This window comes from Scyliorhinus canicula, chromosome 17 (genome assembly GCF_902713615.1).
Source record: "Scyliorhinus canicula chromosome 17, sScyCan1.1, whole genome shotgun sequence".
In the NCBI taxonomy this organism is placed as follows: Eukaryota; Metazoa; Chordata; class Chondrichthyes; order Carcharhiniformes; family Scyliorhinidae; genus Scyliorhinus; species Scyliorhinus canicula.
This window is the reverse complement of record NC_052162.1, coordinates 94,182,504-94,207,979: the sequence shown is the minus strand read 5'-3', so window position 1 is coordinate 94,207,979 and position 25,476 is coordinate 94,182,504. Positions and strand designations below refer to the sequence as shown.

Sequence of the window (25,476 nt, the reverse complement as noted above, 5' to 3'; positions counted from 1 at the left end):
CTGGGCATGTAATACTGTTCTGTCATGGGAACTAGTTGGATTCTCTCTTGCTGGCAATGGTAATTGCCACTTGCTGGCACAAATGTTACTTGCCATGCCAAAACGTTATTCATATCCTGCCGCATATGGGCACGACTTTTCAGCATCTGATAAGTCGCAAATGGTTCTGAGTATTGTGCAGTCATCAGAGAACATCCTGACATCTGTACTTATTTTTTAAATTAAATTTAGAGTACCCAGTTCATTTTTTCCAATTAAGGGGCAATTTAGCGTGGCTAGTCCACCTAGCCTGCATATCTTTGGATTGTCGGGGCGAAACCCACGCAAACATGGGGTGAATGGCAAACTCTACACGGACAGGGACCCAGAGCTGGGATCGAACCTGGGACCTCGGCGCCGTGAGGCAGCAGGGCTAACCCACTGCGCCACCGTGCTGCCCTGACTTCTGTACTTAAGATGGAGGGAAGGCAATTGACGAAGAGGCTGAAGATGTTTGGGCTGAGGTCACTACCCTGAGGAACTCCTGCACTGACGTCCTGGGACTGACCTGATTGAGATTCTCCCTATCTCTATGTAGGCAAATGCAATTTCATAATAGTTTCTGCTGTAATATTATCCTGAAGCAGGTCATGTCATTCCTGAGTTTTCTCTCTCTTCCCAGCAGCGTGAATAAAATATTCTGCAATTTCGTGACAGTAGCTATGACGTAGCCATATCAGAGAGTGTATAGTAAGGTTTTTGACGCAAGCATGACTGATGCCACCTGAATGTGCAATGCAGTGCAAGTGGAGATCGAAACTCACAGCACCAAAATAATCTATTCTAGATTGGAGTGAGTTATTGACTCTTCTGAAACAATGGCCTGGAATTTCCGGTGTCCAGATCATTGGAGACCATATATGTACCCCCAAGATGCACTACAGGACCCGTCAGGAGGCCCAATGCATCGATTCTGTGGGAGTTATGTTGGAAGTTTGAACTTTCAATGGGAAAATTCCCCTGCTCCCTCCCAATCCTCTGAAAAAGACTCCAACTTTGAGTCAGGCACTTTGGACAGCTCCACAGTACTTAGCTGGATAAATACGTAGGGAATTGCCCACCCTATCTCCTTACCCACTTAGTTCACCCACCTTACCCCCTTACACATCTACCCATTCACCCTTTCACTCATTTACTCATACACTTTTAAGAAAAATAAAAGTTTTTCAAACTTTTCCAATTAAGGGGCCATTTTAAGGGGCCATTTAGTGTGACCAATCTACCTGCCCTGCACATCTTTGGGTTGTGGGGGTAAGACGCATGCAGCCACGGTGAGAATGTGCAAACTCCACATGGACAGTGAACCGGGTCTGGAATCAAACCCGGGTCCTCGACGCTGTGAGGCAGCAGTGCTAACCACTGCACCGCCATGCTGCCCCTCTTGTACACATTTAACACATTGAGAAGATTAGGGAATGCGCATTTTTGCTTCCAGAATATAGCATCTAGTACCTTAAGGTGGCATAGTTTCTACATGGATTTCCTCAGCTGCTCCCTCCGAGGTTTCCTTGACTGAGTTCTGTAGGATCCTCCATGGGATGATTAGCCACGAGAAATTGGAGAAAGGTAAGTGAGTAGTTATTTTGCTTGATCTAGGTCAGAAACGGACTCTGGTCCTGATTGGAAGATTTGAGCCAATGATTTCAGCGGTTTTTTTTGTTGCTAATGAGGGGAGGCAGTGGCGTAGTGCTATTGTCACTGGACTAGAAACCCAGGGAAATGCTCTGGGGACCTGGGTTCAAATCCTGCCACTGCAGATGGTAAAATTTGAATTCATGAAAAAAAAATGTGGAATTACAAGTCTAATGATGATCATGAAACCATTTTGTTGTAAAAACCCATCTGATTCATTATTGTCTTTTTAGGGAAGGCAATCTGCCATCCTTACCTGGTCTGGCCTACATATGACTCCAGATCCAACAACAATTCACTGCCCCCCAATTAGGAATGGACAATATATGCCAGACCAGCCAGCAACGCCCACGTCCCATGAACGAATATTTTTGAAAAACGCAATGGAAACTTGCATGTTGAAAATTCAAGGCAACTTTGAAATGTGCTTGAGAAGTACATTCACTTTGTAGAAGGAAGTATGTAAATAGACATTTCTGTACTGTCAGCCCCCTCCCATGAAGATCTGAGGATGAACGACCTGCAGTTATGAGTGATTACAATGTCACTGGGAATGAACATCCTTGGGAAATTTTCAGTTTGTGTTGAAAATAATTTTGTAAGTTTCTTTACTATGTAGTAGCTGAGGCTTGTCATATGCGGGGGATCCTTTGAAAGCAGCAGGCTGATACAATGGATAGCACTGCTGCATCACAGCACCAGGGACCTGGGTTCAATTCTGGCCTTGGGTGGCTGTCTCTGTACAGTTTGTACGTTCTCCCCGTGTCTGCGTGGGTTTCCTCTGGGTGCTCCGGTTTCCTCCCACTGTCCAAAGATGTGCAGGTTAGGTGGATTGGCCATTCTAAATTGGCCATGGTTTTCAGGATGTGCAGGTTAGGTTGTGTGGTTATGGGGATAGGGTAGAGTCGATGAGAGTAGTGGACATGGGTAGAGTGCTCTTTTGAAGGGTTGGTGCAAACTCGATTGGTCAAATTACCCTCGGCACTGTAGGGATTCTATGAAAGGCCTGTGCTTCCCTCTTGTGTATCCTTGGGGCTTTATCTGTCGCACAGCGAATTGGAATTGCTGTGCAGTGTAAAATTTCATCTTCCTCACTAAAGCAGCTACCTCTTCCAATATGGCCTTCCAGCAATCTTCCGTGCTGACTTGCCTCATGAAAGGATTAAATGTCTACAATCATGCATTGGAAGACCCTCCAAGAACCGGACAACTGAATGATGGTAGATTATCATAGTGAGACCATAAAATTGGTTAAACATCTATCCATTCAGTCAAATTAAAATGTCCTCTAGATGTGCTGAATTCATTACCAAATGCAGATAAACATAAGAAATAGGAGTAGGCCATTTGCCCCTTCGAACCTCCTCCGTCATTCATTATGATCATGGCTGATCATCCAATTCAATAACCCGTTTCCTCTTTCCACCCATATCCATTGATCCCCTTGCCCAAGAGCTATATCTAACTACTTCTTCAAAACATCCAATGTTTTGGCCTCAACTATATTCTGTGGTAGCAAATTCCACAGACTCGCCACTCTCTCATGGTGAAGAAATTTCTCCTCACCGCCTTGGGCAGCACGGTAGCATGGTGGTTAGCATAAATGCTTCACAGCTCCATGGTCCCAGGTTCAATTCCCGTCTGGGTCACTGTCTGTGTGGAGTCTGCACGTCCTCCCCGTGTGTGCGTGGGTTTCCTCCGGGTGCTCCGGTTTCCTCCCACAGTCCAAAGATGTGCGGGTTAGGTGGATTGGCCATGCTAAATTGCCCGTAGTGTCCTAAAAAGTAAGGTTAAGGGGGGGGGTTGTTGGGTTACGGGTATAGGGTGGATACGTGGGTTTGAGTAGGGTGATCATTGCTCGGCACAACATCGAGGGCCGAAGGGCCTGTTCTGTGCTGTACTGTTCTATGTTCTATATCTGTCCTAAATGGTTTACCACTTGGACTGGATCCTTGGACTGTGACCCCTGGTTCTGGACCCCCAACCATCGGGAACATCCTTTCTGAGATACCCCTCATTCTTCGAAACTCCAATGAATATAATCCTAACTGTCTCAATCTCTCAACAGTCCCGCCATCCCAGGAATCAGCCTGGTAAACCTTTGCTACACTCAGGCTGTAGCAAGAATATCTTTCCTCTGATCAGGAGACCAAAACTCTGCACACTATTCCTGATGTGATCTCATCAAGGCCCTGTGCAATTGCAGTCAGGCAACCTTGCTCCTGTACTCTCATCCTCTTGCTATGAAGGCCAATATAACCATTTACCTTCTTCAATGCATTCTGCACCTGCATACTTGCTTTCAGCAACTGGTGTACACCCAAGTCTCGTTGCGCATTCACCTCTCTCAATATATAGCCATTCAGATAATCTGCCTTCCTGTTTTTGCTATCAAAGTGGGTAACCTCACATTATAAATATATCTTTAGCACTATATTATTTGTAACCTGATATAATTGGAAAAATGTTCATGTAAGCAGTGTTAAACCTTGCCTGACTGACAGTTCTGATTTCCAGGGTCACTGGAAAAACATTGTGTTTTTGACACATCACAGATATTGGAGCATCACAGATACTTGTGCATAAATTAGTTTTCAGAACCTAGTTTTTAGTTGGGTGGCTTTTGTAATGGGAGAGGCGTTTTCAGAACCCCGAAATGTATCATGGAGTTCAACCAACCTCTCCCCCTTAATGTATTGTTGCCTCTGAAGCACACGGCTTGTTCTCCAGGTGTGGTATTACAATTATGGACACGTGGGTTTTTAAACACAAAACAATGTTTATTCCATGAACTCAACTTAACCTTTTAAATAAACATTGGATCACTTAACACCCCTTACTTCAAAGATAACCCCGAAAATAATACAACACTAAATAATCCCTCAAAATGTTCCTTCAAACCTCCAAAAGACTTAACACCTTTAAACAGAAACACATCAGGTTAAAGACATTACCATTATGAGTTTAAATCACCCAAATGATTCAGAGATAGTCTTTCATGGCAGAGATCACAGCAGATCCAGCTCACTGCAAACACAGAAACACCCAAGCTCTTTTCCTCAAAACTGAAACCCAAAACAGAAGTGAGTTCAGTTCAGCTCAGCTCCCCCCACCCTCTGACATCACTTCAGTAATATGAGCTGCTTCATTTCTTAAATGTACATTGCTTAAACATCCATTTCTTAAAGGTACATTGCTTGAACTTTCTTAAAGGTACTCTCACATGACACTTTACAGCCAATGAAAGCTTGGGAAAAAAACTGAAGTTGTGTTCCCATGTTTGAAATAAATGATGGGAACAGGATGGCAAAGGGGGAAAGATAGAATCAGTTATGTGGATGGGTGGGGTTCCCTGGAGTAAGCATACAGGATAAAGGAAGTCTGGCAGATTGTAGAGCAGATTCCTGGTCGGAGAAGTGCGTGAAAATGGCTGGGAAGTGATGGAAAAACTACACACGCACCTGGCATTAATGAACACCAATGTTCAGGGATTTGTTAAAGATGTACATGCTTTTAGTGTAAATTGTGATTTGCGTAATTTGAACTTTTGAACTTGGACCATCTGCATGAAATGTTGGCAACGCCACCACTCAGCAAACTCCATCGACAGCAAATAAAAACTACCAAACACCCGGACACAAAATGGGAATTATTGGCCCTTGGTGCACAGTGCAAGGTAATAGATCCTTTTAACATTTTGATTGAAGCATATTGCAAGAGCACTCGACTTCAGTATCAGATATTCCTCATTTGCAAAAGACCTGCATTAGTTTAACAATTATAACTCGTAATTATGAAGTGACTTAACACTGCTCAATGTCTCAAGACACTTCACAGAAACAATTATGAAACACCATTTAAAACCCATCTCTAGCTGAGCCGTGGAAGGGGTTACTAGGACAGGGATAGGTGACCAGAAGCTTGATCAGAGATAGGTTTTTGGGAGCAACTTAAACGAGAATAAAGTGTGGAGGTTTTGGCAAGAACTTCCAGAGCTTAGAGCCGGGGCAGCTGAAGCCATGGCTGCCGCTGGTGGATTGGTAAAATCGAGGATACATAAGAGGCTCGAACTGGAGGGTTGTAGAGCCAGAGGAGGTTACAAAGATAGGGATAACCTGACCATCCAGGAATTTTGAAACCAGAATATACTTTTTAGAATCAATGCTTTTATTAAGTTTTACAGAACTATCCTCTAGTACTTTATGCGAACTACTTTGAGGTGCAGTCAATTATTATGTACCTGTAATGTACTTCAGGATCCTCCAAACTGCAGTCAGATAAATTACAGGCTAGCCTGATTTTGAAGATGTTGATTGGGGGTTAACATGCAGGTTCAGTCAGAAGTTAGGAAGGCAAATGCACTGTTAGCATTCATGTCGAGAGGGCTAGAATGCAAGACCAGTGTTTGTACTTCTGAGGCTGTTTCAGGCTCTGGTCAGACCCCACTTGGAGTATTGTGAGCAGTTTGGGCCCTGTATCTAAGGAAGGGTGTGCTGGTCATGGAAAGGGTTCAGAGGAAGTTCACAAGAATGATCCCTGGAATGAAGAGCTTGTCGTATGAGGAAGGGTTGAGGATGCTGGATCAGTACTCGTTGGAGTTCAGAAGGATGAGGGGGGATTTTATTGAAACTTAGAGGATACTGCGAGGCCTGGATAGAGTGGACGTGGAGAGGATGTTTACACTTGTAGGAAAAACTAGAAGCAGAGGATACAATCTCAGACTAAAGGGACAATCCTTTAAAACAGAGATGAGGAGGAATTTCTTCAGCCAGAGGGTGGTGAATCTGTGGAACCCTTTGCCGCAGGAGACCAAATCACTGAGTGTTGTTAAGACAGAGATAGATAGGTTCTTAATTAATAAGGGGATCAGGGGTTATGGGAAGAACGCAGGAGAATGGGGACGAGAAAAATATCAGCCATGATTGAATGGCGGAACAGACTCGAAGGGCAGAGTGGTCTAATTCTGCTCCTATGTCTTATGGCAGAAATTTGGACAGGACATTTGGAAACTTCCTGATCATCGCCAAACATGATGGCAGAGTTTTCATTTGCTGCCAAAATAAACAGTCAAGGAGTTGAACTTACCCACACTTGGCCGGGATCACCAAGTCCTGCCGAAGGTCAATGATCACAAAAATAGGCTACATCTACTTTGCATCAGCCGTAGCTCAGATGGTAGCAGGTTTGCCTATTGAGTCAGAATTTTGTGTTCAAGTCTCATTCTGGCATCAAATCTGTCATCCCAGGCTGATGCTTCAATGCAGCATCCCCGCAATACTGCATTGTCGGAGGTCTCTTTCTGAAGGGATGTCAAACTGAGGCCCCATCTGTCTTTTCAAGTGAATGCAAAAGGATCTATTTTAAGACCTCCTCTTGGCCAGTATATACTCCTCACTGAAGCAGGTTATCTGGTCATTGCCATTTGCAGGATCTCACTGTGTGCACATTAGCTGCTGTGCTTTCCAACACTACGACAGTGTCTCAAAACTTCAAATTGACTTAATAGGCTGTAAAATGCTTAGGGACGCACCAAAGTTGTGAAAGATGATTTTCCTCCAGCCTTGTATCCTCATCTACATTGCATAAAGTACCAAGGTCTTTATCATGGTGTACCATGATTTGAGCTATCTGCCTGATTATTTGCGAGGCAGAAATTAACTAAATGGGCTGGTCAAAATTGTCTTCCCCTTCCCAGCCTCCCTGGCCCTAGCATCTGCCACTCAATCCAGTTAGTGCTCTGTGAATAGAGGTAGAGTGGTGTGATTGGATGAATTAGCTGTTAGGATCGCTGGAGAGGCGGAGCGAATGTTAGTCACAGCATCTCAGTGAATTTCTTTCTGAGATTTATTCAGGTCTGGAGCACATCATTTACGGTTCCATTCCCCGGGTGGACTGCTGTATTTTGGAGGTCCCAAACATCAGATGAGGGTTTTCCCTGTAAAACTATTTATTAATGCTTCCTTGTCTTTGTCGGCGTTCCTCCCTCAACCAGCATTGTCACTGTGCACAAATTATTGCCTAACAACTCCCACCGCTTCAAAACTACTTCACTATATTTTGAAATACTTTGTGATTTCCTGAGAGATGGGATACAGTGCTGCTAACAATTTGTTTTGCTTCAGTGGAAATATTGATAGTTTCTCCAGTTTCTCCTGATTTCATCCTGGTGAATGTGCGCTCTGATATATTTAATACAGTATCCAAAACTGCACAACATACTCTAGCTATGTCTAGACCTTTGTCGAAAACTGTGCTTGATGTCCCTGAACATCAGAACTTCTGTGTGAGTCCTCCAATAACACAACAGACTGAAACCCGAGCCCTTCATTAGCTTCTTTTTGCAACCCAACTCTCATCTTCACAGCAAATTCGCCAGGTTCTTCTCAGAAATGAACCCCCAGCCAGAAATTCCAATTCCAAATTACTTTCCCTAAAGTAGCTTAGTTTTGTTTCACTTTAGTTTAAGCTCAAAAATACATGCGTTTTGCCAACTGCAGAGTTCATCTGCCTCAACAAATTTATCAGTATTTTAGAGTGCTTGTATGTGATTCATGGGAGTTATGTCAAAAACATATGGGAGATTCTGGCGTCTGCTTAGTTAGGCTTATGTACATATCAAATGAAAAGCTAATTACAGAACCTGGCCAGTGCCTGCTTATGTATAAACTACCGTTCAAACTTTCGCCCTGTATATTTACAAAAACAACGTCTGTAATCCATTCAGACATGTAGTTCTTCAGACACTTAGTGGGCTGGAACTTTCCGTCCGTTCACGCCGGTGGAATCATCCATTCTGTACAGTGTACCCTGCCATAGGTTTCGCAGCAGCAAAGGGTGCATTCAATGGGAAATCCTATTGACAATGGCGGGACCAGAAAATCCATCTGCTGGCCACAGGCAGGCCTCCTATCGCCGGGAAACATGCAGGAGGGACGTGGTAAATCCCGCCCTTGTTCTCAGAGCTGTGGAAAATTCAAGCTCGGGATATTATTTCCCCATCAGGAATCTTAATTTCTGTTCCCGAAGAACGTTCTGGGAAGGATGGTCTCAAGGTGAATGGACTTTGCTCTTTATATAAAAGGAAAAACTAGCATTATAGAAACTTTTAAATATTGCTGTGTTTTCAAATACAAAAATGAGAAAAGAAAATCTCTCTTAACTTGAAAGCCAAAATTGTCTGGAAATTTTCCATCAATGAATGGCAAGTGCCACAGAGGGCAAACTGACTCCGCTGATGTAATCTCGCCTAGAACACATTGCATGAAGGAACATATGGTTCAGAGCACTTGGAAACCGTTTGTGAGTAAACGGATTTCCATCAATTCACTGCTGAGGCAGTGCCACAGCTGTGAGCGGATATCAGAATATCTAAAGGTATAATCAGATTGTTCATTTGTAATTCAAATAGGCCCTGCCTCACGCCTTTCATTCCTTATGCTGTTCCAACTGTCGTTTTTGGTTTATTTAATTTGTTTGTTTGTTTTTTTGAAAAATGTAACACAAAAAATCATGAAGATGGAATGAAGTTCAAGCTGTGCTGATTTGAGGATTTTTCATCATGCCAGCAATTAGGTTAACACAAAACTTTGCCATGTGTCAAAACAGTTGCTGAACCTTATCTGTACTTCATAATCTCCTGCTGTATAAAAAGAGCAAAGATTTGCATCAATACAACAGTGTCACATGCTTGTATTGGTGACTATTTTGATGTGCAGAAGGCAAATTAAGTCACCATTTTGCCCCCAAGATCCCATCAATGCAGATGGTTAAGGGGGCTGTGGAGATCTATTTCGCTCATTAGGCTTTCGCGGTCGATCAATATAGGCAGCTGGGCTTTTCCTCAACTCAAAGGACTGACGATGCAGCATTTCCTGGTGTACGCTGGTGTGTGGGTTTAGTTCATGTTTTCACATCCTGGAACAGAACTTGAACTCTAAACTTTCTGTTTGAAAGGCAGCAGCGCCATCAACTGAGTCACATTGACTCCATGTGCATACATAATGCCTTGCATGTTCCTTTTGCTTACATATAGTTCACTTGCTGATCACATTTCAGTCTAATTTAATATCTTTGTCATGAAATGATCAGTTAAAATCTAAATATTTTTAGTTGAAAATTTGGGAACATGTGCAGATTTAATGTTGCATTGCTGTAATTTTTGCTTCCGTTCCGAGGCCCGAGGATACTGGGTGCTAATTACGAGCCTAATAAGCTGTAGGAATTCAAAATAATGGCGAGAGGAAGGGAATGGAACATTGCTAAATGTTACATCTAGGCCAGTTAAACAGACAGAACATAAACAAAATGCTGTTCCAACACTGTTTATGGTTTTTGAGCCACCTTAGCTGTGGGTTAGGTTCTACTACAGGACTTTAATGCTAAATTGACATTTCAGTGCAGTACTGAAGGAGTGCTGCATTGCTCATGGTGTGATCTGACAGACCAAACTTTAAACCTATCCACTTGTTCAGGTGGATGTAAAAGAGCCTATGGCACTGTTCAAAGTAAAGCCTGGAAGACCTGGCTCAAAAGGTGAGAATTGGGAGTCAAAGAATCGTGACAGCACAGACTGAAGCATATCGCTGACTTGAGGTATTCTGGACTCATTGTCAACCGAGGCGCCATCAGCAACAAAGGCACATCTAACCCAATTGACCTTGAAAAGTCTTCCTAACACCTCGGTACTTGTGTCAAAATTTAGAAAACTACTCCACAAATGAGTCCAGCAACAGACTGACATAGGCATACTGACCGAATAATACTTTACAGCAGTGTTTTTCAAACTTTTTTTACTTTGGACCCTTTTTTACCAACCGGCCATCCTTCAGGACCCTTTGCAACCCACGCTGGCTGGTCGACTTTTGTAACCCACGGCTGCCGACCTTGCGACCCACACTGGTCAGCCGACCTTCGTAACCCATGGCTTCCGACCGTGCGACCCACGCTGGACGACATTCGCAACCCACCATTTTCTCTTAACTTTAATGCGAGAAGTGAACCTGGGCTTATGTTCTATAGCCTAGAGTAGCGAAGAATGAGAAATTACCTCATTGAAACAGGTATTATTCTCTTCGGACTCTACAAAGCAGGTGCAGAATTTAAGTTTTCCTCCGAAGAGTGGTTTACAGCCTGGGGATATAGTCGGCAAATTACAATGCAACAATTGTAGACATTGATCAGAAGGAATTACTTTTTTTTTTAAATTTAGAGTACTCAATTAATTTTTTCCAAGTCAGAGGCAATTTAGCGTGGCCAATCCACCTACTCTGCACAGCTTTGGATTGTGGGGGCGAAACCCAGGCAAAGATGGGAGAATGTGCAAACTCCACCACGGACAGTGACCCAGGGCCAAGATTGAACCTGGGACCTCGGCACCGTGAGGCAGCAGTGCCAACCACCGCCACTATTCTGCCCAGAGGAGAAATTACTTAACTCAAAAGTAATGTGAATCTTTTTAATCTCTAAAATTCACTATCAAAAAGAGTTCTGCAAGCTTAGCAATTGAACATATTCAAGGCAGTTGCATGAAGACCGAATTGAATTAAAAAAAAAAAAATCTTCTCCTAGGTCAGCGCACTGACGTCAGGAGGCGGCGGTGTTTCTCTCTGGGCTTCGGGCATGTGCACTGATGAGCGAGCAAGCATGCGCAGCATGTCCGCATTTCTAAGGCCAGTCAAAGCCGGCTTTTTTGAAAGCTGGTTGCTGCTGCTGTTGCGCCTGAATTCCCACGATCGGGAACGCTGCGATGGATGGCACCGTGACCCTCCCGACACCCGGTTCGAGACCCCCGCTTTGAAAATGCTTTCCTTCCAGCCCATGCCCAGAATTCCACCATCACCATCCCTGCGTATGTCCTGTCCCACTGGCAGGAGATCCACACCAGAGGTGGCAGTACAGTGGATATACCATAAGACATAGGAGCAAAATTAGGCCATTGTGTCCATCGAGTTTTCACCGCCTTTCAATCATGGCTGACATGTTTCACATCCCATTTCTGCTGCCTTCTCCCCATTATCCCTGAACCCTTTTTTGAGCAAGCACCTATCTATCTTTGTCTTAAAGACACTCGGTGATTTGGCCTCCACAGCCTTCTTCTGAAGAAATTCCTCCTCCTCTCAGTTTTAAAGGATCATCCCTTTAGTCTGAGGTTGTGCCCTCTGGTTCTAGTTTTTCCTACAAGTGGAAGCATCCTCTCTACATCCACTCCATATCTCGGCCTTCTCAGTATCCTTTAAGTTTCAATAAGATCCCCCCCCCCCCATCCTTCTAAACTCCGAGTACAGACCCAGTGTCTTCAACCGCTCCTCATGTAACATTGGATGGAGTGTCCCTGGGAATCCTTGACAGTGTCTCCAGACCCCTTTGAAGCTCATGGCTCATGACAAAATTGAGACAGGATAACCCTACGAGAAGCCAATGCAAATATTTATTTCAGAACTTTGATCAGCTCTAAGGTGTCTCAGGCTGCAAGCAGATCTTGGGCGTTGTTTAGACATTCCCTATAAGATTACAGTTTCTCAGATGGAAGCCCAGTGAGCTTCCAATGACCGAATGCAATGAATTTTCAAAATATATATATTTTTTCTCACACTCTTTAATTCAAATATATTCTGACCATTCAACAGTTTTCTTTCTGATTGATTGTATCAAACCTTGTATTCTCAAATCAGTCACACTAGCTAGCTTATAGTTTTACTGTAATAATTTGAAGTGACAGATGTTTAATGTTAAAAATTAAAATGGAGTAACATCTATGAGCTGCACAAATGTGCCAGGCTGTTTTGCCACTTCCTAAATAATATGGTCTGTGGTGTACATCACTGTTTTCATCAATTTAACCTTTACTATTTCTGCAGATCGTTGGTGGAAGAGGACGATCCTCATCTGAAAGTGTCCTTGGCAAGTGGCGACATGGGTGTGGCAACCCATTTGCAGTCTTCAAAGACGGGCAACACTCGCTTCTTCACCAGCAACACCCACAGTTCAGCAGTGTTACAGGTACGTTTGTTCATAGTTCACATCAATGGTTGCTGTTCAGTATTTGCTCGCCTTCCAGATACTGAACTTGATAATCATTATGTGCCATTAGATAATACAACTTCTGCTTAACCAGATTTGAATAGCAAGGTGTGTGTACATTTTACATGCAGTCCAGATTTGATCTTTCAAAAAAAAAAAGCCACTTTTAATGAAGGCAACATATTACATAATTTAACACAAAGTTGTTCTTCTCAGTTGTTCTTGTGAAAACCTGGTCAGGTCTTGAATTTCCTTGAAGTGTTGTTCATGCTGTCATTTGCTGTTTTCGCTGCTCTATGATCGAGAGTACAGTCAGTTTAGACTCTGAAAGTTGCTGGGCCTTGTTGATTCTTGGGAGGTCAGGGGCAACTTGAGACAGCAAACTTGTCTGCTCACATTGGTTTGTGCCCCTCAATGCATTGTGTGCTTTTTAATAACTGAATTACAACTGTGGGATGACTGGGCGCTATGGAATACTTTTAATTTAGGGGAAGGAAACAAATATCTCAGCTCTCTCCTAGCTTAGGTCCGTTTATTAGAAGCCATAAACAATATTGCAAGACAGTAAGAGCACTGGCACTGCCACCTGTGCACATGGAAAACACTTTTTTTATTGGAAAATGAATTTTCAGGAGTTCAACACTATCATTGCCACGCATCATAAAACTGCTTCAAACATTCCTGGTTTGAATCAGGATTATTTTGTCTTTGTAAAATCATACTCCAGTGCAGTCCCTGTGTCAGACCACAACAGGACCAAAATCAGTTCCCCTTGTGTGAGCGAGATTGTTTTTTGAATGTGGAGCAACATACATTTTTTTTGGTTTTGCATGTCGTGGATCCAAATTGCATTTTACAGTTGCTGCACTGAAAACAAAATTCTGGGCACCTCTATTACATGAACTACTGGCGTGACTGGGCAATCTCGTTTTAAAAAAAATTAAACATAGTCTCGACAAAGCATCCGCTTGGCATTCTTTATTGACGGTCTGTATATTGTTGTGGATTTTTCATTGTTAAAGTATAAATGATACAAGCAAATAGGTTTCCAGTTGTATCGAACCAAATATTGTATTTACCCTGTCTTGTATTAACCCTCAAACCAGTATTTTCTACATTTAGTAAACAGCTCTCACTTTGTTATACACCGCAACACAGAATAATATTGGGGATAGGAGTTACTGTGGTGACTGTAGAAACTCGTACGCAAACACCATCATGTTTGAAGAACAACAATTAGTGACTCTTTTCCCTCACAGAATCACCAAACCTTCAACATCGTTTTTCTCATATAATAATCTCATAATCTTTATTAGTGTCACAGGTAGGCTTACATTAACACTGCAATGAAGTTACCGTGAAAATTCCCTAGTCACCACACCCTGCCGCCTGTTTGGATGCACTGAGGGAGAATTCAGATTGTCCAAATTACCTAACGGCACACCTTTTGGGGGTTGTGGGAGGAAACCAGAGCACCCAGAGAAAGCCCATGCAGACACGGGCAGACTCCGCACAGATAGTGACCCAAGCTGGCAATCAACCCTGGGACCCTGATGCTGTGAAGCAACAGTGCTAACCACTGTCATCTCTCTGTGCTTATTTGGTAGCACCTCCCAAACTCATGACTTCAACTATCTAGAAGGAAGGACAGCAAGCCCAAGGTACCACCACCACCTGTAAGTTCTTCAAGACTCTCATCATCCTGACTTGGAAATATATCACTGTTCCTCCATTTTTGATCAGTCAATATGGCTGAACTCTATATCTAACTATATGTCCACCACTCGGACAGCAGAGGTTCAAGGAAGTGGTGCATCACCACCTTGCCAAGGGTGACGAGAGATGGGCAATAAAAGATCCTCTGGCATTACTTAAATTAGAGAGTTATCTCTAGTGTCCAATCCAATATTTATCCCTCTTATCAACAGTACCTCCATCAAAAGCTGTTACGACACACTGTGCTAGTGTTCAGTCGATTCCAGCCCCACAGACCCCAGAGTCCCAACGCAAATTAATTAACCAATAAGTTGTATAACGTTTGAGATCTTTGGCCCTTGACTTCTCCAATGGGTTATAGGCACCAGCTTTATAAGTGAAACACAACAACTGCTTATTTCTAACAAAAATAGAACTACAGCGTGCAATATTTATAATAGAATAATGGCCAATAATCTACCACTCCCCCTTTTACCATTCCACTCTACCTAAACACACCCAGAGGGAGGGGGAGGGGTAAAATAATAAGAGGATTAATATGAAATGGAAGATGAATGTTTGCTAACGAGGATCTTCTGTTAGAGCATTCAGTCGGAACTCCCAGCTGTAGGATTCCCTCTGGGGAAATCACCAGCTCCACCAGAATGACCCACAGCTTTTCTGAGATCAGAACAAAGTTCCCCACATGAGATTTTTAAAAAGGTTCTTAAACTGGCCCTGCCTTCAACTGGTGTGTTGTCTGAATTTCCTGAAGACTTTCTTTGTCTCCCCTCAAACCCAGTTCTCAGCTTGGGTTTTACGCCTATTGGTTTACAATCTCACTAGAATGTCCTCCAGTTTTACTGAGGAGAAAACAAGAGTGTCCAACCGTGTGTTTGAGAGAGATTTAGCCTTTCAGGAATAGAGAAACTCCAAAGAACCTCCTTCAGGTATTTAGTTCAAAACAAAACTGGAAACGCAGTCTCACAGAGAAAAGCCTGACCAGCCAGCACGATCCATTGACGAGGCCGAGCAATCTCAAACAGTCCATTGGCCAACAGCCAAGTCCATCAAAATGTATCATTACTTATGTATTGGTCCTGTCCAAAGCTAGAGGAGTACTGGAAGGAGGTTTTTAGGGTAATTTCCAAGGTGGTGCACGTGAAACGACCCGGGTCACCGGGTGGCCATATTCGGGGTGTCAGACCAGCCAGGGTTGGAAACGGGTGTGGAGGCAGATATCGTAGCCTTCGCCTCGTTGATCACCCGAAGGCAGATCCTGCTGGGATGGAGAGCAGCCTCTCCACCCTGTTCCCTGGCGTGGCTGGGGGACCTGTTGGAATACTTGACCCTTGAGAAGGTTAAGTTTGAACTGAGGGGAAGGACGGAGGGGTTCTACAATTCATGGGCATTATTAATTAAGCACTTTCAAGAACTGAATAACATCGAACATTAATTGGGGGGGGGGGGCAGATTGGGGGGAGGGGGCTGTGTATCTTAAGGATGACTATGGGTAATCCCTGATTCCTTTTTTGTAATTTGTTTATGTAAACATGCGGGCTGATGTTTGGGGGTTGGTGAGAGGATGGGATTGTTGTTATTGTTATGGGGATTGACATATCTGTTGCTGATTATTATTTATTGTTTGTGGGTGTAAATTCGGGAGAAAATGTGAAAAAGGAGAATTCAAATTTTTTTTAAAAAGATGTATTATTACTAATGAGAGACCAGACAATGCAGTTTTGTTAAATTAAAGGTGAAGTTCATCTTAAACGTATGGTTCCATTAACTGTCCAGGTGCAAAAATGATAAAAGCCAAATCAGAATAAAATAAAGGGAATACACAGGTTTAAATAGGAGGATCGTTAAAATGCTAAAGAAAAGATTATCCAGTCGTTATCACATTGCTATTTGTGGGAGTTTGCTATGCATGAGTTGGTTGCCACAGTTACTCCCTTTCAAAAATACTTAGAAAAGCAAAAATACTGCAGATTTTGAAAATCTGATTTAAAAGCAATACATTCTGGAAATACTCTGCAGGTCAGGCAGCATCTTTAGAGATTTTTTTTTTTTTTTTTTATAAATTTAGAGTACCCAATTATTTTTTCCAATTAAGGGGCAATTTAGAGTGGCCAATCTACCTATCCTGCACATCTTTTGGGTTGTGGGGGTGAAACCCACGCAGACACAGGGAGAATGTGCAAACTCCACACGGACAGTGACCCAGGGCCGGGATCCGAGCATCTTTAGAGATAAATGGTGTTAACGTTTCAGGTCAATGAATTTTCACCTGAACTCATTGGCTGTAAAGCATTTTGTGACATGTACAGGTTGTGAAAGGCACTCTCAAAGTTAGGACTTTTTTTCTTTGTATGTCAGTTTGTGCTTGGCTCTGGTGGTATCCAGAGATCATTACTTTGAGGTTCTGCTTTTTAATTTGGATCCTGTCAACACAAACTTGCTCAGCAGAATCTCATTCTACCTCGTTAGTTCTGTCGTGGACTGAACCAACTGTTTGTTCCCCCCATTGCAGCACCATGTTCTTGTCCAGCTGCATAACGTAGGTAGTACAATCTTTGGAAGTTCAAGTTTTTAGTTTTGCGGATAAACAAGGATGCAATAACTTTGATGCGTGTTAATCTAATACCGAGTCCACTAATGGATATGTAGAGCCTAGATTAGGTATAAGCCTGTATTTTATAGACAGGATACTGCTGTGCTGTGCTGTTTTTATTCAAAGGTTTTTTTCAATATCTTCACTTGAGTTGTGGTATCTGAAATTGAAACTTGATCTCTTTGCAGTGGATAGGATATTTAGGGTGGCGATATTTAGTGGCCAAAGCTGGAGGCCAAGAATACCGGACACTGCTTTGACACAGAGGCGAAAATGTCATCGCTGCACTGCAAGCAGAGATGAGGCCTCACATCCTCAAACCTGCGTGTAACAAGTAATTATTACGAGGAAGTATTAGGTGTGTTAAAAAGCATTACAGTAGATAAATCCCCAGGGCTAGATGGCATCTATCCCAGATTACTGAGGGAGACGAGATGAAATCGCTGAGCCTCTAACAGAAATCTTTGTTTCCTCTTGAGGTCCCGGCGATTGGAGGGTAGCCAATGTTGTACTTTTATTTAAGAAGGGTTGCAAGGATAACCCGAATAATGATAGGCCACTGAGCTTGATGTCAATGATAGTGAAATTGTTGGAAAAGTTTCTCCAAGATAGGATCTATGCACATTTGGAAGAGAATGGTCTTATTAGTGACAGGCAGCATTGTAGGAGGGAGGTCATGTCTCACTAATTTGATTGAATTTTTTGAGGAGGTGATAAAAATGATTGACGAGGGAAAGGCTGTGGATGTTCTCAACATGGACTTTCGTAAAAGCATTTGACAAGGTTCTTCATGGCAGGCTGGTGAAAAAGATTAAATCATACGGGGTCAGGGGTCAGCTAGCTAGATGGATTCTGAACTGGCTTGGCCATAGAAGACGGAAGGTAGCAGTGGAAGCGTGTTTTTCCAAATGAAGGTCTGTAATTAGTGTTGTTCTCCAGGGATCAGTACTGGGACCTCTGCTCTTTTTAATATATATAAATAACAGAATAAAACGTAGCTGGTCTGATTAGTAAGTTTGCGGACGTTACGAAGATAGATTGTAGCAGTTGTGGATAGTGATGAAACTTGTCAGAGAATACAGCAGGAGATAGGCTGCAAAAGTGGGCGGAGAAATGGCAGATGGAATTTAACCCAGACAAATACGAGGTGATGCATTTTGATAGATGTAATTCGGGTGGGAGCTAAATGGCAGAACCATCAGCATAGAGACACACAGATCTGGGCGTGCAGGTCCACAGATCTGGGCGTGCAGGTCCACAGATCCTTAAAAATGACAGCACAGGTGGAAATGGTGGTAAGGAAAGCATGCATGCTTGCCTTCGTTGGACAGGGTATCGAGTATAAAAGCTTGCAAATTACGTTCGAGTTATATAGAATGTTAATTAGGCCACATTTGGAAAATGGTCCAATTCTGGTCACCACACCACACTACCAGAAGGATGTGGAGACTTTAGAGAGAGTACAGAAAAAGTTTACCAGGATGTTGTCTAATATGGAAAGTATTAACTATGAGGAGAGATTGAATAAACTGGGATTGTTCTCCCTGGAGAGCCAGAGGCTGAGGAGGGACCTGATAGAAGTTTATAAAATTATGAGGGGTATAGATCGGGTGAACAGTTGGAGGCTTTTTCCCAGGGTGGAAATGACAATTACAAGGGAGCACAAGTTCAAGGTTAGGGGGAGGAATAGGTTCAGTGGAGATGTGCGGGGGAAGTTCTTTACACAAGAGGGTGGTGGTGGCCTGGAATGCACTGCCAAGTGAGGTAGAAGAGGCAGATACGTTGGCGACTTTTAAGACTTATCTAGATAGACAGATGAACAGATGGTGTAGAGAAGAATACAAGCGGTTGGCCACGCCTTGGATACCTTCACTCATGCTGACATCCCACACCAGGCTCTCCACTGCGGTCGCAACCCTAGGAGTGTTGACCCTGGTGCCACACATTGCCGGTTGCATGTCCTGCGCCCGTAGCCTCTGGAACGCCAAATGGCTATGGGCCTGCTGGAGTGTCACTGACATCTCCCTCTGAATGTTCAGGCCGCACCCTAAAGTCTCATCAGCTCCGGGTAACCCTGTCCCAGAGGCTGAGCATCAGGCTGGGACCCAGCTGGGACCTTGGATCCAGCAGACCTCCAACTGCTGTCTTGCCTGGGGGTTCCTGCCTCCACCTGATGTACATCAACAACTAAATGCTGCTCACCAAATTGTGCCCGAGAACCATGTCCACTAACGTTTCCCACCGAGGTACGTGTCTCTATTCTGGTAGAGGGTGAGGGGTGACAGCTATGAAGCGTCAATCGTGGCATCCTCGGAGCGCTCTCCGTGACATTTTCCTGGGAGGCAGGAGAGGGGGTCACCCGGGATGGGACGGTGCCGTCAGCTGGAGGTTCTGCGGGAGAATGGACATGTCATCAGTGGGATGGATGGGTTAGTCAGAATGGCGATAACAACTCATTTGTGGCAGGTCCTCTGGGACCCAGTGGATCCTCACCTCTGAGGTATCTGCCAATCTCGGCATTGGTGACTGCTCTGTCCTTGGAGACCCCTGACACCTCCAGGGCCCCTTTCTCGGAGTGGTGAGGATTTTTGTGTCTGGCACCCCTGCACCAGTTTGGGCTCTCTTCTGTGATTGTGGGAGACCTCCTCCTGTGGAGACACAGAGAGGGCATCATTAGCCACATGCATGGTTCACGGTAGCAGGAGGGGGGTGGATATGAAGTAAGGGTTGAAGGGGGGTGATGAAGACAGGTTAGGGGCCGAATGGAGCGCGAGGCTGGAAAGGGGTGGCGGGTTGTCGGGCATTGGTGTCAACTCACCCGTGTTGCCTGATGTAGGTCATCAACCTTTTTACGACACCGGAGGCCAGTTCTCCTCATCATATTTCCCGAGTTGACAGCCGTCACTTCATCCCAGGCAGTACTGGCTGCCCTGTGGTTCACCTTCCTGGTCTCCACCGCAACGAGGAGCCCCCCCCCCCCCGTCTGAATTCCCAAATATTGCTCCGGTCATCTCGGCGCCATGGCTGGGAGCTGAGTGGGGCTGGCTGTACAAGTGCTGTTAAGTGACGCTTAGTGGAGCTGGCGAGCATGGCCCCAGCGATCAGCTGGCCAGCCTTGATTTGTGGCCACAACCCCATGGGGCCTCGTTAAGTGGACCAATTAATGTTGAATAGCGTTGCCGGCCTCGATGGGCCGAATGCCGGGAAGCCTGCGGCAGTTCCCGGTCGCTGCCACACTTAAATCTTTCTGGAGAGCTGCTCCCTGTCTGATGCCCTGTTAAGTGTGTGAGAATAAGTAACCTTTATTTGTCAACTGAGGGGAGCTTGCTGCTGAATTATTCAATTGGAATATTCTCTCCAAGGTTTAAAAAGACACACCTCTTTCCATACTAATTACAAGAAGTCAAAGAGCGCAAATGTTCTGCCCGTGACGAGCATAAATGCAAAAGCTAAATAAGTACCTGAGCAAGATAGACTTGGAAGGACATATTGATGGGGTGAGGCACATGAGCTTGTCTGAATTCTGCTGAGGGGGTGGTGGTCAAAAGACGGAAAGGTGTGTGTGTGTGTGGTTTTCCTTCTATCGGGGCAAAACTGACAGAACCATCCAACGTTAATTATTTAAATTGCTTCTGTCGGATGTTCCGCACACAATTGTCCAGCCGAAGTTAGCACCACTTCTGGACAATTGCCAAGTAAGCCCTTACTTGGAACTGCCAAGAGAGATTCTTTAGCGCCTCACTGGCCTTCCCTCTAAATGCAACTCTGGGGAACCAGGAAGTTATGGGCCAATGTAATTCACAAAGAACCATGGCAATGCTTGCTGGCAAAGTTGCACCAGAAAGGCGGTGGTGAGCCTTTTTCTTGAACCGTTTATGCTGATGGTCATCTCTCAATGGTATTAGTTATGGATGAAGAAAAGATTGCTCTATGTTCAGATCTGGACATGGTGTGCCTTGAAAAGGTGCTCGAGTGTGACGTGTATCAAGGTACTCGGAGGGCTGTCGAAGTGAGCTTGGTAAGTTGCTGCAATCTCTGCGCGGGAAGGAGATTGATGGAGCTTCTGCAGCAATGTCCTTGACCAGTGTTGATTGGCCTCAAAAAGGCGCAACCATTTTTGTTTTCATCAGACGATTGCAGCCACTGGAGAGGTTTTCCTTGCTCTCCATTCCCCAGTGATATCAATTTTGCTCGGATGCCTTGGTGCCACAACTCATTGAAAACCGTGTTGATACGGGAAACAGCTCTCTCATTTTCTTGTGCCTTCAGCTGATAAGTCAATGTCTGGATCCAGGCTGAGATGAGCTGGTGGAACTGGTTCTGAGCTCAGCTGAGCAGATTGTTGAATAGGTGTCACTTGAGGGCACATCTGGTGACTACTTCCATCACTGAGTTGATGATTGGGAGGAGATTGTTGGGGTGATAGATTTTCCCTGCATAATATCCCTTGGGGATTTATTGGCTATTGGCATCAATGATCCTGGAGACTTTGGGAGCAAAGCAATTGAGATCATCAGTACTTTGGCTGAAGGCAGTTGCAAACTTTGGTCTTGTTCTTGCGCTCTCTTATATTGAGCTGCTTTCATTGTTGTGGATCGTGATATTCACAGAACTGATGCTTCTAGTTAAATGTCTGATTGACCATGACAATTCTTAACTGGATGTGTTAGGAGGGTTGTAGGTCTTCACTATTTTGGGATAACTTTTGTTTTTCCTGTGGCTTGCTGCTTTTGATCTTAATCCTGTTAAACCTGTGCATTGGATTGAGGTACCAAGCCTCATCAGCTTGGTACCTCAATCCAAAGCACGTCTGGTGCTGCTTCTGGTATGCCCTCATTGAACCAGGGTTGATTTCCCACCTTGTTGCTGATTGAAGAACCACCCTCTCATAGCACTTTAACATTAAAAGCTGGAAGTAATACTCCGTTTAGGAGTGGGTAATCTAAAGTTCATATCGAACATGCTCATCTCCGTCTCACTCACTCACACATTCTTGCTTTCTTGCTCTGTCACACACACACACGCGTTCTCACTCTCGCACTCTCACTCACTCTCATTCACTCTCTCGCACTCCCTCCTGCTCCGTTTGTGAACCCCGGTTAATCTTTCTGCCGCTGGTTGGAGGAGATTGTAGGCCATCACACCAGGAGAAGTGTGGGCTTGGGTAGGGTGCTCTTTCCAAGGGCCGGTGCAGTCTCGATGGGCTGAATGGCCTCCTTCTGCACTGTAATTTCTATGTCTATGTCAAGTACTTCCTGTTCAAATAGTGTCATGCCTCGTGTCCATCTGAACTGACAACAGCAGGGGCTTATGTTTATCATCTGGAATTGCCACACCCAAGTGTCAGAATGGATTCTGTGTCAAAGTTCTGTTGTGAGATATAAACACACAACTTGCTGCCTAGAGGTGAGAGTGCTGCGTGCTGAGCAAGTGGGTTTGTATATCTGTAATGCTTATTGTAGAGCGGCATGTAGGTAAATGCTGCAAGTGTTAATGAACAAAGTGTCTTTGCACTTCCATTTCACAGCTCATAACCTGATCTTGTAATATCTAAATTTCGTAGGGGTTTGACCAGCTCCGAATTGAAGGGTTACTTTGTGATGTCACTCTGGTGCCAGGAGACGGTGATGAAGCATTTCCAGTCCATAGAGCAATGATGGCCTCAGCTAGTGACTATTTTAAGGCTATGTTCACAGGTAAGATGCTACAGCACTTGTAAAGTGTAAGGAATTGCATAAAGGGATGACAACGTGCTGGTGCTCGGATCATTTTGTCCTTTAATGACTGTGGTTGGCATCTCTACTCTTGTCTGCCTTCAAATGTTGGATTGGTGTTGATTACAGAACGTTTCTGTTAAAGAGGTCTTCGTAGCCATCTGTATGTTTATAGTAAGACTTTATTTTAACTACTTCTAACTGGAGAACCAGTGAATGTGATGTATTTGGATTTTCAGATAGCTTTTAAATGAAGTCCCACATAAGGGATTGGTGTGCAAAATTAAAGCATGTGGGGTTGTGGGTAATATTGGCACAAATTGAGAGTTGGTTAGCAGACAGGAAACCAGGAATAAATGGATCTTTTTCGCAGTGGCAGACAGTTACTACTACTAATAATAATAAGCTTTTATTGTCACAAGTATGAAGTTACTGTGAAAAGCCCCTCGTCGCCACGTTCCGCGCCTGTTGGGTAAGCTGGTACGGGAATTGAACCCGTGCTCCTGGCCTTGTTTTGCATCACAAACCAGCTGTCTAGCCCACTGAGCTAAACCAGCCCTTCAACTACTGGTCCTACTAGTGAGGTCGAGTCCCGTGAGATAAGTGCTTGGGCCCTGGCTATTCACATTTATAGATCAATGATTTGGATGAGGGAACAAAATGTAATATTTCAAAGCTTGTCCCAAAACTAGCTGGGCATGGGAGTGGAAAGGAGAATGTAAATAAGCAATTTGGACAAGTTGATTGAGTTGAAAAATGCATGGCAGATGCAATATTATGGAAGTTATCACTTTTGTGGAAAAACAGAGTGATGGAGTATTATTTAAATAGTGAGAGATTAGGAAATGTTGATGTACAAAGGGACCTGGGTGTCCTTGTTTCCAGTCACTGAAAGCAAGCGTGCAGGAAACAGTTATGAAGGAATATGTAGCTTCTGGTGGTGGCAATGGAGCGAGTAATCGAACATTTGGTGGCTCCTGCTTGAGGTGGAATTGTTTGGTCCTTGTCCCATTCATGGGGCTGTTGCTGTTTTAAATTACAGCAACAGGTGGAGCTAAGGATTCTCTTAGAACGTAGAACAAACAGTGCAGAAGGAGGCCATTTGGCCCATCGAGTCTGCACCAACCCACTTAAGCCCTCACTTCCACCCTATCCCCGTAACCCAATAACCCCTCCCAATCCTTTTGGACACTAAGGGCAATTTAGCCTGGCCAATCCACCTAACTTGCACGTCTTTGGACTGTGGGAGGAAACCGGAGCACCCGGAGTAAACCCACACAGACACTGGGAGAACGTGCAGACTCCACAAAGACAGTGACATAGCAGGGAATCGAACCTGGGACTCTGGCACTGTGAAGCCACAGTGCTATCCACTTGTGCTGCCCAGGTACTGTGCTCTTCTGAGGAGAGGCATGTCTCAGTCCTATTAAACAAGTAGTGCAACTAAAGGGGCAACAGTCAGGCCAGTAGCTTTCGCAAAGTGTGACAGAAGGAAAGATGGCATCCGCTCAGTGGTCCACAAAACAGTTGGAGGAGTTTTGGACAGCCACAATTCAGAGGACCTGACTGAAGTGGCAGGCCCAATTCGGGCAGCCATCGAGAGAGTGGAGCAGAGATTGGAGGCACATAGTGCTTCACTTCAAAAAGTGAAGGCATCAGTGGCAGACATGAGAACCAGCTGACCTCGTTGGCGATGGACATTACACTGGTGGAGGAGGGCCAAAGGAAGTTTTGGGAGAAAGTGGCCGATTTGAAGAATCGGTTGAAAATGCAGAATCTCCGGATTGTGGGGTTGCCCAGATGCATTGAGGGAACAAAGGCCACTAAGTATGTAACAAGCATGCTGAGGAAGCTGGTGAGTGAGGGGGCCTTTGACTGAGGAGGCCAAAGGCAGGGGACCAGCTGAGGGTGATGGTGCGATTGCACAGATACTGAGAGCCGAGGGTGGAACGATTGCACAGATATCTAGACAAGGAGAAGGTTATTGCGGTGGGCAAAGCGGAAGAGGAAATGTACCTGGGAAGGGAACATGATTTGGGTCTACCAGGATCTGAGTGCGGAGCTGGTTAAGCGCCAGGTTGGGTTCAGCAGGGTCAAAGTGGTCCTGTTCAATGAAGGAATGAAGTTTGGGGTGCTGCACCTAGCCCAGTTGTGGGTCACAAACCAGAGCCAGAAGTTCTACATAAGCACGCTGAGTGTTGCTGCTTTTTGGCTGGGTTGAATGGTGTATCATGTTTTATATCATGTGGGTTATTGGGATTGTAGGTTTAAGTGGGAATGTGGAGGAGCGGGTACAAGGGATTGGGTTGAAGGCAGTTGCCTACGATGTTAGTGGATAGGCTAGTTAACGGGAGTTAAGTCTGTTGGGTGGGCAGGGGGGGGTTCTTTTTCTGTTTTATTTTCTCTGGTGGTGGTGGGTTTGCTAACGTGGACTGAGTTGGTGTGGCGCAGTTGCTTAGGAGATAATGGCACAGACATCTTGGGGAGGCCCTGGGTTATGCAGAATATGGACCTGTGGGAGTTGGTTAAAACAAAGAGGTAGATGACCGGGTTGGGGGGGACCCCTAACCCAGCTGATTTCATGGAATGTTTGTATTAAATGGGCTGGGTAAGAGGTTGCGCATGCTCTCACATTTGAGGAATCTGAAGGCAGACATTGTTTTTCCAAGACACTCTGACTTATGCCCCAAATTGGGACTGTGGAGTAGAGGCGAGTCCTGGCAAAGATTCCGGGCCTGGACATGCACTGGCTGATCATGTGGT

General features: G+C 44.5%; 1 protein-coding gene across 6 annotated transcripts in view; it reads left to right on the top strand.

The window, feature by feature from the left end:
* Positions 1–25,476, top strand: part of klhl13 (kelch-like family member 13) — a 280,287-nt gene that overhangs the window by 215,433 nt on the left and 39,378 nt on the right. For all 6 annotated transcript variants that reach the window (XM_038774152.1, XM_038774155.1, XM_038774156.1 and 3 more), the window contains 2 exons: positions 12,528–12,669; positions 22,563–22,695. In XM_038774152.1, coding sequence (XP_038630080.1) covers positions 12,528–12,669; positions 22,563–22,695 — 275 coding nt within the window. The remainder of the gene's footprint in view (positions 1–12,527; positions 12,670–22,562; positions 22,696–25,476) is intronic.